Raw genomic sequence first — 15,868 nt, 5'->3', positions numbered from 1 at the left:
GTGTTACCTTCCCACACTGTGTTTCCTTCCCACAACACCCCTACATCACCCCCTCCTGTACAGCCCGCAGCCGTCCCGGCTGCAACAATATTGAACAATAACAACGCAACAAAACCCCAACCGTGCGTGCCTCATAACAACCAAACGCCCCAATAAATAACCCAACCCACCTATATAAAGATACACTATATACAGCATATACATTTCCCCCTACCCCCCCGCATTCAACCCGAGCCACCCGTCAACGCAGCAAAAGGAGACGTAAAAGGTGAGTAGAACAGTATGAACAGAACAAGTGCAACCAGAAGGCAACATTACAAAAACCGGCGCGTTTTGGCGCGAGTCCGTTTTGCGGGTCCATCGTAGGTGGGGAAACCGGTCGGGCCGGCGGTGGGCGCTGTCCGTTCGGGTGCGTAACCCTCCGACATCCCGGGAGGACAATCCCTGTCCCCGCCGGGTGGCGCAGGCGGCTGGAAAGCCGTCATTCTCGAGGCACCTGAAGATGGAACAGTTAGTGGCATATCAGGGGCAGGCGGCGAAGTCGCCGTCCGGGAGTCAGCGGACACATCACATGCTCGGCCTGTTTAATGTGGTGGAGGAACGCACGGTACCACAAACGGCTTCAGGCGCGAGGGGTGTACATACCAACGACGTTTCCCCCACTGAATATGAAGGCACTGTGGCCGCATGACCTGCACTATTTCCACAGGACCCCTCCATGGCCGCAACAATTTCGCCGAGGTTGCCAACGGTACTTGATGGCAGTGCAGCCAGGCTCTGTCACCCGATCTCCACGCATGTGTGCGTGACTGGCGCGATCGCAACCTCTCGTTAGCCTTCTGTCGGGAATTAGAGTTTTGGGCGGCTGCCTCTCGCGCCTCGGTCAACCTCAGGATATTAAATTTGACGTGGTCGGCCAATTTCGATTTTTCGTTTGGTTTGGAGACCCGTAGCTGAGTCTCAATAGGTGGATCAACATCGCGACCGTACATTAGAAAGAACGGCGAGAATTCGGTCGCCGCGTGAGGAGCCATTCTGTAGGCAGCCAAAACCCCCGCTATCTGAAGGTCCCAATCGGTCTGGGAGTCACACACTTGGTGACACAACATGGACGTGAGGGTCCTATGAAGGCGGGTGATAGGGGGAAGTACGGATTTTATTTTGTACCGAGGAGCGCACACGCCTCGTGCAAAAGGACTCCAGAGACGTTTTTCCCTTGGTCAATCAGCAGCCGTTCGGGAGCACCTTTGTCGAGGACATAGCCCTGGACAAAGGCCTCGGCGATGGCTGCTCTGACTGGTTGGCGAGGGGCCATGCCATAGGCCATCGAGTAAAGTATTCTATGCCAACCAGCAGGTACTTATTACCCCTAGGGGTCGCAGGGAAGGGCCCCAATATATCGAGTGCGACGAGTTCATTAACTCAAGAGACCGTAATAGATTGTATCGGCGGACAGGCGCCCCTCGCTGATGGCTTCCGTTGGGCGCACTGAGTACATGCACCCATGAGGTCATCCACATCTCTTGCCATGCCCGGCCAGAAGAAATCCAGCTGGAGCATGGCAAGGGTCTTGTGGGTCCCTAGGTGCAAAAGTCGCTCGTGAGCAGCCCACACGGCCTTACCCCGCAGAGCAGAAGGCACCACCAGCCTGTGACGGCGGGCCTTCCCATCCCAATGCATAAGGAGCCCCTGGTGCAGCCCGAACGAATCAACCCCCGTCACCCCCTCATGGAACCCCCTGCGCGACGACGCAACGCGAGTAGGGACGCGTCCTCCATCTGGAGGTGCCCCCATTCCGTAACAGACAATCCCAGCAAGGAGTCCTCTCCCCCCTGCTCGATAGGACCCGCAGACAAAGGGTCCTCGGTGGCGGCAGCATGAATCGGAACATTTAAAGCGGGGCTGTCATCTGGCGGCTTACAACGCCCCGATCCCATGAGACAAGCGCAATCTGAGGCGGGTGGCAGGCGAGACAGCGCGTCCGCATTAGTGTGTCGAACACCCTTCCGATATGTGGTTGTGAAATCATAGTCCTGAAGAACCTCAAGCCATCGAGACAATTGTCCCGAAGGCTGTTCCACCCGCAAGGCATATTGCAATGCCGCATGGTCTGTACGGACGGTGAAGTGCCGTCCGTACAGATATGGCCGATATTGTATAAAAAATACAGTGGCTAACAGCTCCCGACGGGTGACGCAGTATCTCTGCTCCGCCGGAGACAAGACCCTACTGCCATAAGCCACAACGCGCTCCACACCACCGACAACCTGTGGGAGCACACCCCCAATACCCGTATTGCTGGTGTCCGTATCAAGCAGGAAGGGTTCGGAAAAATCGGGGTAGCTCAATGGTGGGGGGCCCCCACGAGATCGTCGCGAAGGGAACGGAAAGCGATCTCCTCGACCTGGTCCCAGTGAAATTTCACTCCCTTTTGCCGTCAGGGCATGTAAAGGTTTAGCAATGGTCGCGAAGTCCGCAGCGAACAGCCGGTAATAAGATGCGAACCCAATGAAACTCCTGACCTCAGCCACCAAGGTGGGGGTCGGCCAGGAGCTGACACACTGCGTTTTTGCGGGATCGGTGGATATGCCCGATCGGCTGACGATGTGCCCTAAATGCTGCACGGATTCTTGGAGCAAGTGGCACTTCTGTGGTTTGAATTTTTAATTTGCAGCGTGCATTTTGAGGAACACGGCGCGCAATCTCAAAAGGTGTTTGTCAAACGTTTTGCTAAATACAATTACATCGTCCAGATAGATCAGACAAACGTCCCATTGTAAGCCAGCCAAAACCAGTTCCATAAGGCGCTGAAATGTCGCCAGAGCGGAGTGTAATCCCATAGGCAACCGGTTAAATTGAAGTAGGCCGTGTGGTGTACGGAACGCAGTCTTTGATCTGGACTCGTCATCCAATGGAAGTTGCCAGAATCCTGACAACAAGTCCAATGTGGAGAAAAATCGTGCCCCTGCTAGAGCATCCAGAGATTCGTCCATTCGGGGGAGTGGATAGGCATCGGCCACCGAGATTTTATTTAGGCGACGAAAATCCACACAAAATCTCAAAGACCCCATCGTGCTTTTTGACAAGCACTATGGGTGTGCCCCCCATGGACTGGTGGAAGGAGATAAAATTTCCGCAGCCAACATGTCGTCCACAGCCGTTTTAACATGATCCTTTTCGGCAGGGCTCAACCGAAAAGGAATCTGACATACCGGGGCATTTGCACCCGTGTCGATGTGGTGTCGCAGCAAATTCGTGCACCCAATATCATATTTGTGCTTGCTAAAAACGTCAGCGAATTCAATCAAAAGGTTCCGTGATCCGGCACGCTGGGAGTCGGATAGATCGTTCGTTCCGGAACACAGTGCATCCATCCAACTAATGTCCTCAATGGAACGTGGCCGAGTTGGAGGATCGGTCCCCACATGTCCCATAACCGTTTCTTATACGGGTACCGGCGTCGCGTGTGCAAGCACGGTCCCCTGAGGAACCACAGCCGTCTGCACCCCGACATTAAGGACCATGATGAACGGGTCATCGCTCCCCTTCACAATCGTTTGAGCGGCCACCAAATCTAGCCCGTTTTCCCAGCCTTTGAGGGCCCTAACAGAACGCCGTGGTCCGAAACACCCGGCGCAAAAGGTCGACGCAACCGAAGAGGTACGAGCATTTGCGCACCTGGTGGCACACGCACAGTACGAGTGACGGGGGAAGGCAGGAACGATATACGTCGGCCCGAAGGGAGCTCAATGCATCCCTGGTCAATCAATATTTTAATCGGCATTTTGGCCAAAAAGTCTGTCCCCAACAAGCACGGAACCGCCAGCGAGGATGAGACTAATATTGGTCCAGATAATTTGATATCCCAATGCAAATTTGTGCTCGGATTTGGCCTATGATACCCAACGAACCCCCGTTTGCTGTGTAACACGGAACGTCGACTGGCAGCAAGGGGCGGCTCTGAACGGGAAGGATATTATAGATCAAATTCGACACAATAGTTGCCGATGCCCCCGTATCGACAAGGACACGCACCTCAACCCCATCATTACGACCCGCAACAACGGACGAACCCGCCGACGCAGCAACAACTCGGTGAGCCAATTCAGACCACTGACCCGGCCCGAGCGTCTTCTCGACCCCGCCGCAACCCGACGAACCGGCGGCCGTGCCACGAGATCCGTACATCGAAGCACGTGAGATAGTGACAGGTGTGTGCACAGGCCGAGCATGTGGGGTGCCGCGACTTGCCGGAGTTTGATGCGAAGGCTTGTAGACTGGAGCGCCGTCCGGCCGGGGTCCTGGCGGTCGCACCCGCCGTCTTGGGTTGCTCCTGGTGGCTCGATGTCGTTCGAGCCGGCCTCTTTCCGGATCTCCACTCTGCAGGGCGACCCACAGCGAAGATCTCCTCGGACGAGGGGATGGTTGACGTCCCAGCGCACACCGCAGCTGCACCGTTGGAGCCGAGAGGTGGTCGGCGTTGTGACAACAGATGTACGTGTATGTTCCTTGTTGCCCGCAAGGAACACATGTCCGCGTCGTCCGCTGCGATGACAACGATCTGCAGGTCCTGAGCCAGCGCCAGAAGTTTTTCTGTAACCATCGCGTCCACCCCCTCGCAGTCCATGCGCGGGAAAGCCGCTTTTGCAAGGGCCAGGAGAGCCGTGCGATACGCAAGCGGCAACTCTTTCTGGCCCCTGCGCCGCTCGTGGAACAGTTGGCGACAGTCCGATGGCGGCCCGTAGACAGTAGCGAGGACTCGGAGCGCCGACTGCAGTGTAGCGCGCGCCGACTTGGGGGCCGTGATGAGGGTGGGGAGAGCGTCATCGTCCAACGTGGCCGGCAAGGCAAGCAGCGCCTCCTTGTCCTTCCACCCGGACATCTCTTGATGAGCGAGGAAGCGACGTTCAAAGGCCCCCCAGTCGCCCCCGTCGGACACATTCTTTCAACACAGGCAAGCGCTGTTGGAACGATGGCTCCGTTTCCAACAGCCGTTGCACGTTGTTCCCGCCGTTTTCGTCATCACTGGAGGGGATGGGGGTCTCCATCGGCGGTCGCACAGTTGATGACGTTGCGCCTGCCGATTGGTCCTGGCGGCGAACGTCCATCGGTGATGACGTTACGGCCGGTGATTGGCCCCCGCTGTCCACGTGGTGCTGCGGCCCTCCAATCTCCGTAGTAGACACCGCCATGGCAGCGAATCCAAATTCTGGCTGCTGTGTGCTGGCGGGAACGGCTGTTGACCGGCGTTCTTCGCCATGCCGCATCGGCACCCCCAGCCCCGCGCGGTTTATTTCTTCCAGCGTGGATGCCGCGGCGTACAGCAGCTCGGCGAGACGGGAGTGAGCCGCCCGTAACCCGTCCCCTAACAGCGGCCACTCCTCCAGCTGCAGCGGCTGTTGGGACACCTGTGGCATTTCGGGATCGTCGGCCAAGTCCGCTGGCGCTGTCCCAGCAGCCCCAGCAGAGTCGTCTTCCTCCCCAGGTTCTTGTGAGCGGTTTAACCGTCTTGTGTCCATTATAAAGACCACTTTTGACACCAGTTGTAGTGGGTTCACGGGATACGGAAACGGTGGAGTAGAGGCAGCACTGTTTATTCAACTTAACAAGGGTTACACTGGAAGGGGTAACGGCCCCTTCACCCGTATATACGCTGGGACACCCCCTAGGCCATCTAGCCTAATTCCTGTGCTCCCAGTTCCTCCAGCTACAGGCGCTAGAGGAGGCTATCTGATCTGGTCCTGGTCAAGCACAGATCACGGCACCCCACCAACCAGACCGACCCTTATAAGGGCTCCAGCTCTGAGGCTCTGGGGCCGCACCACTGGCTTACCCTGCCGGCCCTCAAAAGGACAGCGGTCAGGGAAGTCCCAGGGTCTATCTAGCTGGCCTTCCTTCTTCACTGGTTCTTAATTCTTGGCCCCAACACACTGCCCCGAGCTCTCTGGCTCCCCGCCCTTTATACACATACACCACTGAGGGCGGGGCTATAGCGGACGTGGTTGTAGCCACCAAGTTGTGGCTGTGTGTTACCTTCCCACAACACCCCTACACATACATACATACATACAACAAAACATAACGTTTTCAAAATAACCATCGTCAGCTCTGCAGAAATCTGTTCACCCATATATACATTGGAAAATTAGAATTGCATCACTTTCACTTTGTCTATTTTTCCAACCACAAACTTGCCTAATAATTTAGTTAGTTGACACCTTCACTCTAGTTAATTTGGCAGCTATCACACTGCCTTCATCTATCTAAATCGGCCTTGCGAATGCATAACACCAACATTTTGCACGAGTAAGCCAGCAGTATGCATCGTTCGTCCCCTAGCACACGCTGATGACTTCCAGTGATGTGCTCACGTGTGCCAAAAAAAGCCAGTTTCCTTTTCCTCTGCGAGGCTGAGCTGTTTTTGAGTATTTTGTGTTTTCAGCTGTGAACTGCACGCGCGGGAGGATGCATCGCGCATGTCTTTAAAGTGTCATGTCGAACACTGAGTTTAGAATAAGATTCTAAAACCCAATTGACAAAAATGTAATCTTATACTGTGCCCCTCTGAGCTTGCAATGTATTTTGGACATTTGTGTTTATTTAATAATCTCCCCACTTTCACGACCACCACCCCCTATGCCTTGTTTCCATTTTTCCGCCCACCAGCGCTTTCCACGGCGGAAGATCCCCTGCAGAGCCAACGCCCCAGCTGGGACCTTCTTTGCACGGGACAACACGGCTAATTTTCTCGCTTGGTGCCGAGAGGCTGGTGTCGATGAATCCTGCATGTTCGAGTCCGAAGGGCTTGGTATGGCATTAAGCAGAACCTTTTCCATTTCACCTTCCGCACTAAAGGCACAATGACCCCCATTCCATTAGGTCCCAGTGGGAGTTGAAGGTGCCTGCCGTGGTGTAGCGGTTAGCATAACAGACTTGTGTTCCGAATGTCGCCGGTTACATCTCACGGCAGTGCAGTTGAAACAATGGCGTACGTTTCTTAAATCTCCCCCCCCCCCCCCCCCGCGTCTTTTTCACTCGCCTTGTTTTTCCAATGTTGTGCCATCAGCATTATCAGCATCATGGTATAAGATAAAGTATCCATTCGCAAACTTATGCAGAGCAGTGAATAACTCTGCCTGTTAGAGAGCAGTCTGTGAAAGGAGATATCGAAGTGCTACTTTTGTGATCCCTACAAAGGGCTGCAATTTGCCATACTCCCTGCTAAAGAGAAATGTTCCTTGCATACAGTGAGGGAAAAAAGTATTTGATCCCCTACTGATTTTGTACGTTTTCCCACTGACAAAGAAATGATCAGTCTATAATTTTAATGGTAGGCTTATTTGAACAGTGAGAGACAGAATAACAACAACAAAATCCAGAAAAATGCATGTCAAAAATGTTATAAATTGATTTTGCATTTTAATGAGGGAAAAAAGTATTTTACCCCTCTGCAAAACATGACTTCGTACTTGGTGGGAAAACCCTTGTTGGCAATCACAGAGGTCAGACGTTTCTTGTAGTTGGCCACCAGGTTTGCACACATCTCAGGAGGGATTTTGTCCCACTCTTCTTTATACAGGTAACGAGCTGAGATTAGGAGCACACTCTTAAAGGGAGTGCTCCTAATCTCAGCTTGTTACCTTATAAAAGACACCTGTCCACAGAAGCAATCAATCAATCAGATTCCAAACTCTCCACCATGGCCAAGACCAAAGAGTTCTCCAAGGATGTCAGGGACAAGATTGTAGACCTACACAAGGCTGGAATGGGCTACAAGACCATTGCCAAGCAGCTTGGTGAGAAGGTGACAACAGTTGGTGCGATTATTCGCAAATGGAAGAAACACAAAAGAACTGTCAATCTCCCTCGGCCTGGGGCTCCATGCAAGATCTCACCTCGTGGAGTTGCAATGATCATGAGAACGGTGAGGAATCAGCCCAGAACTACACGGGAGGATCTTGTCAATGATCTCAAGGCAGCTGGGACCATAGTCACCAAGAATACAATTGGTAACACACTACGCCGTGAAGGACTGAAATCCTGCAGCGCCCGCAAGGTCCCCCTGCTCAAGAAAGCACATATACATGCCCGTCTGAAGTTTGCCAATGAACATCTGAATGATTCAGAGGACAACTGGGTGAAAGTGTTGTGGTCAGATGAGACCAAAATGGAGCTCTTTGGCATCAACTCAACTCGCCGTGTTTGGAGGAATGCTGACTATGACCCCTAGAACACCATCCCCACCGTCAAATATGGAGGTGGAAACATGCTTTGGGGGTGTTTTTCTGCTAAGGGGACAGGACAACTTCACAGCTTCAAAGGGACGATGAACGGGGCCATGTACCGTCAAATCTTGGGTGAGAACCTCCTTCCCTCAGCCAGGGCATTGAAAATGGGTCGTGGATGGGTATTCCAGCATGACAATGACCCAAAACACACGGCCAAGGCAACAAAGGAGTGGCTCAAGAAGAAGCACATTATGGTCCTGGAGTGGCCTAGCCAGTCTCCAGACCTTAATCCCATAGAAAATCTGTGGAGGGAGCTGAAGGTTCGAGTTGCCAAACGTCAGCCTCGAAACCTTAATGACTTGGAGAAGATCTGCAGAGAGGAGTGGGACAAAATCCCTCCTGAGATGTATGCAAACCTGGTGGGCAACTACAAGAAACGTCTGACCTCTGTGATTGCCAGCAAGGGTTTTGCCACCAAGTACTAAGTCATGTTTTGCAGAGGGGTCAAATACTTATTTCCCTCATTAAAATGCAAATCAATTTATAACATTTTTGACGTGTTTTTCTGGATTTTGTTGTTGTTTTTCTGTCTCTCACTGTTCAAATTAACCTACCATTAAAATTATAGACTGATCATTTCTTTGACAGTGGGCAAACGTACAAAATCAGCAGGGGATCAAATACTTTTTTTCCCTCACTGTAGCAGTCAACCCGATACATTTACCCCTCAATGCTGGAATTCATCCAAATTACCTACCAAACTCATTGAATATGATGTGTTTTTTATGCAGTCATTGGTGATCAGGCTGAAACCATAATAAACTCGCCACATGTGACAAACGGTTTAGTCACAGGTGGATGAAACCCAGATATTTACTTATGGTCTCAGAGGTGCTGGCTCAGTGCTCTGACCTTTGAGCCACCTTGCCGCTTCATTAAGAGCCTTTTAATTAATGGTGAGTTAAATCGAATGGAAATATGAGCAGTGCTTTTTGAACATTTATGAGTAAATTTTGATTTAAAGCTTTCGTGACTGCAGTAATTCATATTCTTAGCCCTTTCGGTAAAGTCACGTTGAAGGGAAACAATAAAATAGTAAAATATATATAAAACAATACAAATTCTCACGACGTTTCGACCATAACACAAACGGTCATCATCAGGTGTGAAAAACCAACGGCAAGAAACATTTGAAAGAAGTGTTGGTTTGCATTTATTTATTTTTAAACGGTGTATTTATTTATTAAAAAAACGTTAGCGCCACGCGCAGCGATTTGGCAGTTTATTTAGAAGGACGAGTCCATCTATGTTCTGAAAAGAGGAGGGGGGAGACGAAAAATGTATGTATGCTGTCTGAAAGCCACCGTAAGCGTGAACAATCAATTAAGACCTGAAATGGTTTTTACCATTTCAGCTTTTTAAAACCATTTCAGGTCTTAATTGATTGTTCGTACATTAATTTTTCGTTTCCCCCCTCCTCTTTTCAGAACATAGATGGACTCGTCCTTCTAAATAAACTGCCAAATCGCTGCGCGTGGCGCTAACGTTTTTTTTATAAATAAATACACCGTTTAAAAATAAAGAAATGCAAACCGACACTTCTTTCAAATGTTTCTTGCCGTTGGTTTTCACACCTGATGATGACCGTTTGTGTTATGGTCGAAACGTCGTGAGAATGTTTATTGTTTAATATATATTTTATTCTTTTATTGTTTCCCTTCAACGTGACTTTACCGATAGAGCTAAGAATATACTTTTATGAGTAGTTTTAATTGAATTGTGTTGCAGAATCAGCCATTTTTCATACATCTATCTGCATGGAAGGCATTGTGCATTATGCCGCTTGCAACAGTTTAGCAAAGGTTCTTCATCTGTGCAAGAAGTCTGCAAAATCCGGCTTGCAAGAATTAGGATAACATATAATGTTTTTGAAGTCAACAGAAATTTCCTGATAACTTAGCCAGCAACCCTGCTTGGCTAAATTATCAGGAAGCCAGCGCAGCAACAACCTTTTTATTGGAAGCAGCCATAGCAATGTGACAGGTTTGTGGCATGAGTGGAGAGGGCTGAGTTGCAGTTACCAGCGCCCCTGAAAAAAACACTCATATTGCTTAGTCATTGTCTCACAGCGATTGCAGTGCGCATGCAGAGTTGTCCTTGCGATGATGTTGGTGCGAGTGAATATCTTTATTGACACCCTTGGTAAACTGTCACACGCGCTGTGTTGAGAAGGAAATTGCATGCCTGCAGTGCACAGGTCTATGCAGGTCTTTGTTTTTATGAGTTGTTGGTCAATGTGTGACGATGGCCACGTTTTTAATTGCCTATCTATAAAATAGCTGTTGACATTTTTTAATCGGTAAGTTGCTGTGTGCACGCTTGTCAGTGGTTGAGATGTTTATTTTCAGTTAATTTAATCCCCTGTGAGATTGGCCCACATTAATTATCTTCATTTTTAGTGGAGTAGATTTGTCGGCCATCTGGTTGTTATTTTTTTAATTCTTTTGGATGGAAAACAGGGATCGTCCTCTTGCTTCTTTGTTGCCATATTAAGTTCTGCCCACGCGATCATGTGTGCCGACACAAAGGACACCGCTTGTCAAGCGTGAAAGCAGCTTTGATTTAAGAATGTGAACTCGAGCCGCTAGTGCAAAGCAGTGATAAAAGTAGTCCATATAACTGTCCATTCAGCCGTGGGCACTATTTGTTTACGTTTTTTTTGCATGTTTTTCCGAGTTAAAAGGATACATTTTATATTGCAGTATTGTGCAATGCCAATGAAAGGCCCGTTATGTATTGGGGGCAGGTTAACCCTAAGCCACGGCCTTTTGGTAACTCTATCATCTGTGTCATCGAGTGGGAGCATTCACAGCAGGATTAGTGTTTCGAACTTGGTGATATTTGGTTAGACCTGGACTGGAAAAAGACGGTGCCCTGCTCCACTCGTCTGGAGCGCGTGATAATATTAGTGCAAGGCAGCAGCTCTTTTACACAAGTGTTTACAAATCGACGAGGACCATGGGGTGTATAGTTTCTGATGTCCTTGCTTCTGCACAGGAAAACAATAATTCACATTTAAAAGTAAATAATAATACATATTTTTTTTTGTTATGATTTCAAAAGTATATTTTGTGGTAATTTATTTTGTTAGAGATGATAATAAAAATAACATTAGCTCAGGGCCTTCATACAATCCAGTCCTCATACTCTACACCTACCAGTCATTGCCATTTCAATGCACATTGAGTGTACTTCTATGTTCCCACGTCGAAGCTCGCCATCACCAACCCGCATTGACCTGTGTGGTGAAGCATGCTCAATTAATCCCTATAACATGCACGGTGTGGAAGAGCCCTCATCCAGAAGTGGATTAGCAAAAGGGCTTTACTTGTGCATTACCCAAGATCATTGTTTAAAATAGATGTATGGTAGGCATGTAACAGTTCATAGAATAAAGTTAATTCTTACACTCGCAATGCACACATAGCATTGCGAGTGTAAAAATGTATTGTTTTCATTTCGCATGAGTTGAATGTGTAATCGGTTTCCGTAAACCCCTTCAGTCACTTCAGGCACTAAATTGAGTGGCAAAAATAAATACATCTTGAATCGAATCGCAACTCCGAATCGTGACAGTTCGTCGAATTGCAATGGGGACGCATCATTGCAAGGCTAATATCTGGACCGTGTCAGTGGATTAAAATATTCTTGCCAAGTGTGCAAGGTAGAGGGATCGCACGGCATGGTACTGAAATCCCATGGCAGATGTGGCGCTCAACAAGGCAAAGCCTATGGATTTGTTAGTCCACACGCCTCATGAGGCCATGCACCTGTTTGTAATTGCCTTCGAAATGCACCGTCTTTTATCGGCACGTCTTGGCATTGAACTCTACCCTCTAGGTCCAATGGTACTAATGAGTACACGCGTGCGTGTTATGGTCAGTGATGACGTCACTCTTTGCTCAGCCTTCCAACAGCTCTGAAATGTAACCTGCCTTGGCATGCGAACAACAGGTGCTTTATTCTATGTTAAATAATAACTTTAATCTTTGCGGGGAATTAAATGTATGACATATCTGTTCGGGTCCCGTACATTCCGTACTTTACTCCAGCCAGTTTCCTGAAGGTCATAGTGACAATCCACGGAGGTGTGGATAGATTTTGCAAGCTACTTGTTTTGTTTGATGGGTCACCAACAAACGAGTGCAGTCAAGGATGTGTTTTAGCTGCTGCAATTCGCTGCAATCATCACAGTACAAGTCCTGCGTCTAGGACTGCCTTCCGTGTGTACGTATGGTGATGTTAAAGTTACGTGGAATAGAGTAGCCTTTTGAGAATATTTGTTTTCAAAATGTTTTTTTTACGATTCAACGAGGCCTTTAAATGAACCTTTAAATGAACGCAACTGTAAAAAAACTACTTATTTTAACTGCAGTGTAGATTGCCTATATTTATTTGTTGTAGCTTATCTGATACAGTGCAGTTTACAACAAAAGTGTCTAAGTTTCGCATATCTTTGTGGAAAAGGACCCTACATGGAGCAGACAGCCTATTGTTTAGAACCCCCCCCCACCCCCCAATTCCCAATGCATTATTCCATTCGAGGTTGAATTTCCAGAAAATCTAAAGTTTGCAGTGTTTCCTGCAGGCTGTTTTGTGCCATCTGATAGTGCAGATTTGCACTCATGATGATAACACCATTGCAAATCGACAAAAGTAGCAATGTGCAGCTGAGACTATAGTATTGTGCCGTTGTAGGTATTAATAGCAATATTTTTCTGTAGATATTGAAGCTCGTGTGACATTTCCCCCATGGTTTGTACCACATCTTTAACTTCGTAAGAGGTGCAATATTTCTCATCTGAGCTGGTATGTGGCATATTTGTTTCTGCCAGGCGGATGACCTAAATACATCAGCTTCTAAAGAGTTTAGTCTCTTGCTCCTGTATGTAAAAATTCATCAAACAAAAGGCAGGTTTTCTAAGTGTCCACAAAAATTATTACGTTTAAGAATATACCTCCAAGTTGAATTCCTGCAGCTAATGTTATTTTTATTTTTTAGATGGCTTTGTGGCTCGGAGATTTAACAGGGATCTCAGATATAGTGGGTTTATGGTATTAGCCTGGCCAATGATTGCACGTCAAACTATAATTTGTAGTAAATTTGGATTTTCACTTCACGTGGCTAAATTTCAGCAATGAAATTTAAACCTATCGGGTTGACCGCCCTGTGACAATCTCACGGCAGAGTATATGGTAAAGTATGCGACACCTTTCCTTTAGGATTAAAATACTTCGTGACAATGTGTTTCTCATGTCATGATACAACGGCAGTAGCAACATTGGAATGCATTGGGGGGAATTATTTTAAAGTTATGAAGTAATTTAACGTAACAATAAATTGTGTGTGGTTAATACAAACACACTGACCATTCATATCACTTTAGTCTGTATGTACGTTGAACTTCTCTCGCACCGTATATAGCTAACCGAGGCAATCTGAGGTGCTCCCGAGGCATTAATTGCACGTGCTCAATTGTACTCCCAACCAAGCACATTCGCTGAAGTTGTTTTTTTATGTAGGTCTCCAAAGTAACAACAGATCATTCCATGAAATTTATGCTTCTTTCTTACATCATTATGTCAATAAACTGTGACTGGCATTTGCCACCCAGATGCAGCCACCGTGAGTTATTCCATTGTCTTGAAAAATTGTATAAAAGACCATGGCACGTGCAACTTAATTCAGTTGATTGATTGTTGGGGAAGGATGGCCACCAACCACCTGGTTACACATACTGGAGCTAGCTTCCCTCAGTCATTTCCCATCATTATACCTGCTTAGAGGTAAAATTTTTTTGCTTGAGTCATCGTCTATAATGATCACATTGTGTTCCCCTTCTGCAGTGCTACACAAGCAACCTCGCGAGGTTTGCCTTTGTCTTCTCGAGTTGGGACGCATCGCCGCCAGGTACGGAGTACAAACCCTTGCACTCACCGCGTGAGCTTCCACAAGGAATGAATACTCGCCTAAGGAATGCGCTGCAGATGAAAAAGGAAGCAGTTCTGTCTCTCCACAAACAAACACCGTAGTAGAATGCCGTGATAATGCGTAGGGAAATCTGTCCAGACTCGAGACCTTTATTTTTTTCCTTTCACTGTGTCTCTTGCTCAAAAAAAAAAAATGTGCATCTTTCTCGAAGGAAACCCATGCTCCAAGTGGTCTGTACAGGCTCTTGACAAGTGGTCACATTTAGACGCTGTATAGTTGCTAATTTTATTGTATTTTTAAAGGTGTAGCCAGGTTTTTCAGCGGCAATGCTAAATAACAGTACTTGGCCAATTAGCTTGGTAAACAGGGGCATAGAGTAGGTGTCTGCCTATCCTTTGCCAAGCAAAAAGTCTGATATTTTAACACGGGAGCATTATTTAATGAGCCAACGTGTGCGTTTGCATGATTAATAACAGCAAAACCGGGAGAAATAGAGGTGATTGTTAAGGGATCATTGCATCCTGCACAGCTTATCCTCGTGTTTACACGTGGAACTTTAGGCCCTCTTCCATTAGTGTCCCTTTGACAAGTTGGCATTTCCTTGCCAGGGGATTACTGACACGTTTAATGAGCGTATCACTGATGTCGATAGTAGCTGTACCATCACGCTGGGTGTTTCATGCATAAATTACCTTTTTTTCCTTTCCATCTGACTTACAGTGAGGGAAAAAAGTATTTGATCCCCTGCTGATTTTGTACGTTTGCCCACTGACAAAGAATTGATCAGTCTATAATTTTAATGGTAGGTTTATTTGAGCAGTGAGAGACAGAATAACAAAAAAATCCAGAAAAACGCATGTCAAAAATGTTATAAATTGATTTGCATTTTAACGAGGGAAATAAGTATTTGACCCCTCTACAAAACATGACTTCGTACTTGGTGGCAAAACCCTTGTTGGCAATCACAGAGGTCAGACGTTTCTTGTAGTTGGCCACCAGGTTTGCACACATCTCAGGAGGGATTTTGTCCCACTCTTCTTTGCATATCTTCTCCCAGTCATTAAGGTTTCGAGGCTGACGTTTGGTAACTCGAACCTTCAGCTCCCTCCACAGATTTTCTATGGGATTAAGGTCTGGAGACTGGCTAGGCCACTCCAGGACCTTAATGTGCTTCTTCTTGAGCCACTCCTTTGTTATCTTGGCCGTGTGTTTTGGGTCATTGTCATGCTGGAATACCCATCCACGACCCATTTTCAATGCCCTGGCTGAGGGAAGGAGGTTCTCACTCAAGATTTGACGGTACATGGCTCCGTCCATCGTCCCATTGATGCGAAGTTGTCCTGTCCCTTTAGCAGAAAAACACCCCCAAAGCAAAATGTTTTCACCTCCATGTTTGACGGTGGGGATGGTGTTCTTGGAGTCATAGACAGCATTCCTCCTCCTCCAAACACGGCGAGTTGAGTTGATGTCAAAGAGCTCCATTTTGGTCTCATCTGACCACAACACTTTCACCCAGTTGTCCTCTGAATCATTCAGATGTTCATTGGCAAACTTCAGACGGGCATGTATATGTGCTTTCTTGAGCAGGGGGACCTTGCGGGCGCTGCAGGATTTCAGTCCTTCACGGTGTAGTGTGTTACTAATTGTT

The 15,868-nt window shown here is 47.8% G+C and overlaps 1 protein-coding gene and 1 long non-coding RNA gene across 6 annotated transcripts in view; one reads left to right on the top strand and one right to left on the bottom strand.

Annotated features, from left to right (window-relative positions):
- The window catches only part of GAS2 (growth arrest specific 2), a 45,681-nt gene that overhangs the window by 12,731 nt on the left and 17,082 nt on the right, over positions 1 to 15,868 (top strand). For all 5 annotated transcript variants that reach the window (XM_032960045.2, XM_032960042.2, XM_032960044.2 and 2 more), the window contains exons 5-6: positions 6,667 to 6,808; positions 14,136 to 14,199. In XM_032960045.2, the coding sequence (XP_032815936.1) occupies positions 6,667 to 6,808; positions 14,136 to 14,199 (206 nt within the window). The remainder of the gene's footprint in view (positions 1 to 6,666; positions 6,809 to 14,135; positions 14,200 to 15,868) is intronic.
- LOC116945588 (uncharacterized) overlaps positions 1 to 15,868 on the bottom strand; it is a 42,217-nt gene that overhangs the window by 14,915 nt on the left and 11,434 nt on the right. The window lies entirely within an intron of this gene.

The sequence above is a fragment of the Petromyzon marinus genome, chromosome 24 (genome assembly GCF_048934315.1).
Source record: "Petromyzon marinus isolate PM22_M1 ecotype Great Lakes invasive population chromosome 24, UKy_Petmar_22M1.pri1.0, whole genome shotgun sequence".
NCBI classification, from domain to species: domain Eukaryota; kingdom Metazoa; phylum Chordata; class Hyperoartia; order Petromyzontiformes; family Petromyzontidae; genus Petromyzon; species Petromyzon marinus.
The sequence above is the reverse complement of the archived record's forward strand: the minus strand, read 5'-3'. Positions and strand labels throughout refer to the sequence as shown.